The sequence below is a fragment of the Triticum dicoccoides genome, unplaced genomic scaffold, assembly GCF_002162155.2.
Source record: "Triticum dicoccoides isolate Atlit2015 ecotype Zavitan unplaced genomic scaffold, WEW_v2.0 scaffold15862, whole genome shotgun sequence".
Classification (NCBI taxonomy): Eukaryota; Viridiplantae; Streptophyta; class Magnoliopsida; order Poales; family Poaceae; genus Triticum; species Triticum dicoccoides.
The window spans coordinates 1-1,433 of NW_021213395.1; the positions used below are offsets into that span (position 1 = coordinate 1).

The 1,433-nt window shown below is 55.8% G+C and overlaps 1 protein-coding gene across 1 annotated transcript; it reads right to left on the reverse strand.

Moving 5' to 3' along the window:
* Positions 1-176: 176 nt before the first annotated feature.
* On the reverse strand, positions 177-1,413 carry LOC119344189 (protein synthesis inhibitor II-like). Its single transcript, XM_037614752.1, has one exon. The coding sequence runs from the start codon at positions 1,149-1,151 to the stop codon at positions 312-314; it is 840 nt and encodes a 279-aa protein (XP_037470649.1). The 5' UTR covers positions 1,152-1,413; the 3' UTR covers positions 177-311.
* Positions 1,414-1,433: the final 20 nt, after the last annotated feature.

Here is a 1,433-nt window from a genome sequence, read left to right on the forward strand (position 1 = left end):
GAGGAGGATCTCATATGAGCAGGGAAATCCCCTAGGGGAGTTTACTGCCCATGGTTTTTTCACCCCAACAACCAAATGAGCCCCTGGGAGTCTAAAAGGATGAACATAGTTCGCGCTTCTGATATGTGCATATGCAAAACATATGTTGGATAGCAATTCTATGGTTGGACCCAATATAAACTAGACATGTTTATTTATTCATATCATTCACTGACTCTGTGACATTTATTTATTTATATCATTCAGTCACTCTGTGACATGTTTATTCGACTTGTACAATACCCATGCAGATATACCTGCACAACTACTACCTATTTCCCCCCACTCTTATGAAACAGCTCCAGCGCCTGGGCCACCGTCATCCCACCGGGCACCTGGACGAACAGCAGGATCCCTAGGGTGGCGGCCGCCTGCTCCGCCGTCCTCACGCCCATCTTCTCGATCGGCGTGAACTTTGCTGGCGCCTTTCCCGGCGGGGGCTTCGCGTCCGTCTTCAGCAGCGCTTCGGACAGGTCCTGCCATCCGTTCACCTGGGCCTTCATCTCATTGCCGATCTTCCCGCTCTTCTTCTCCTTGGGGTGCAGCACTCCAGCCACGAACCCCGACACGGTCTGGAACCGCGTGGCCTCGTGCACCATGAGGAGCAGCGTCGTCACCGCCTCCCTCGCCTGCTGCTGCTTCGGGCCGGAGGTCTTGTCGGCCTTGGTGCGCCCGTAGAGCGCGGTCACCGCGTCCGCCATCTGCTGCCGGCCGAGAGCGACGTTGGTCAGCTTGTCGGTGTCGCCGAGGAGGTCGCGATACGTGCCGCCGAACCCAACGTGGGTGGCGCCGGGGATGAGTCCGGGGGTGAGCTCCCACCAGGTGCCGTCGCTGCTCTTGAAGCCCTCCCAGTAGAGGTTGTCGGCGCGGGTGGCGAGCGTGAGCTCGGTGCTTGCCGGCGATGTCTTGAGCACGATGTGGAACCACCTGCTCGGCGGGACGTTGGGCTCGATCGGCGGCAGCACGGGGCGGTTGTGGGAGGAGTGCCCCGGGTTGCGGAGCTTGTTGCGGATGCCGTTGATGAAGGTGACATAGTCGGCAGAGCTGGCCTGGACGTTGAACGTCGCCGTGAAGAGCGGCTTGTCCACGTTCTTCGCCATCTTTGCCGCCATGGATACGAGGCTTAGATGAGACGTACTATCAAGCGAGAGGGGTTGAGATATGGAAGAGGATGAACGAACTGGAGATGAATTTATAGGCGATCGACAGGTGCATGCTGTCAAATGATAGGCTTTGTATACGTGTACGTGTCATATGTAACTTGTACGTGATGCTGTGCTTGTGTGTTGTATACAAGGCAGGTTGTCAGAGATGATCCTTATCTTTGTATAGCTTGACTTAAGGTCAATCCTAATACTACTACGTGATGTGTGTGCGTATGCTTACACGAAGGC

What these genes read in the sequence shown, in the direction of transcription:
- LOC119344189 (XM_037614752.1), bottom strand. Translation starts at nt 1,151, where the DNA reads ATGGCGGCAAAGATGGCGAAGAACGTGGACAAGCCGCTCTTCACGGCG.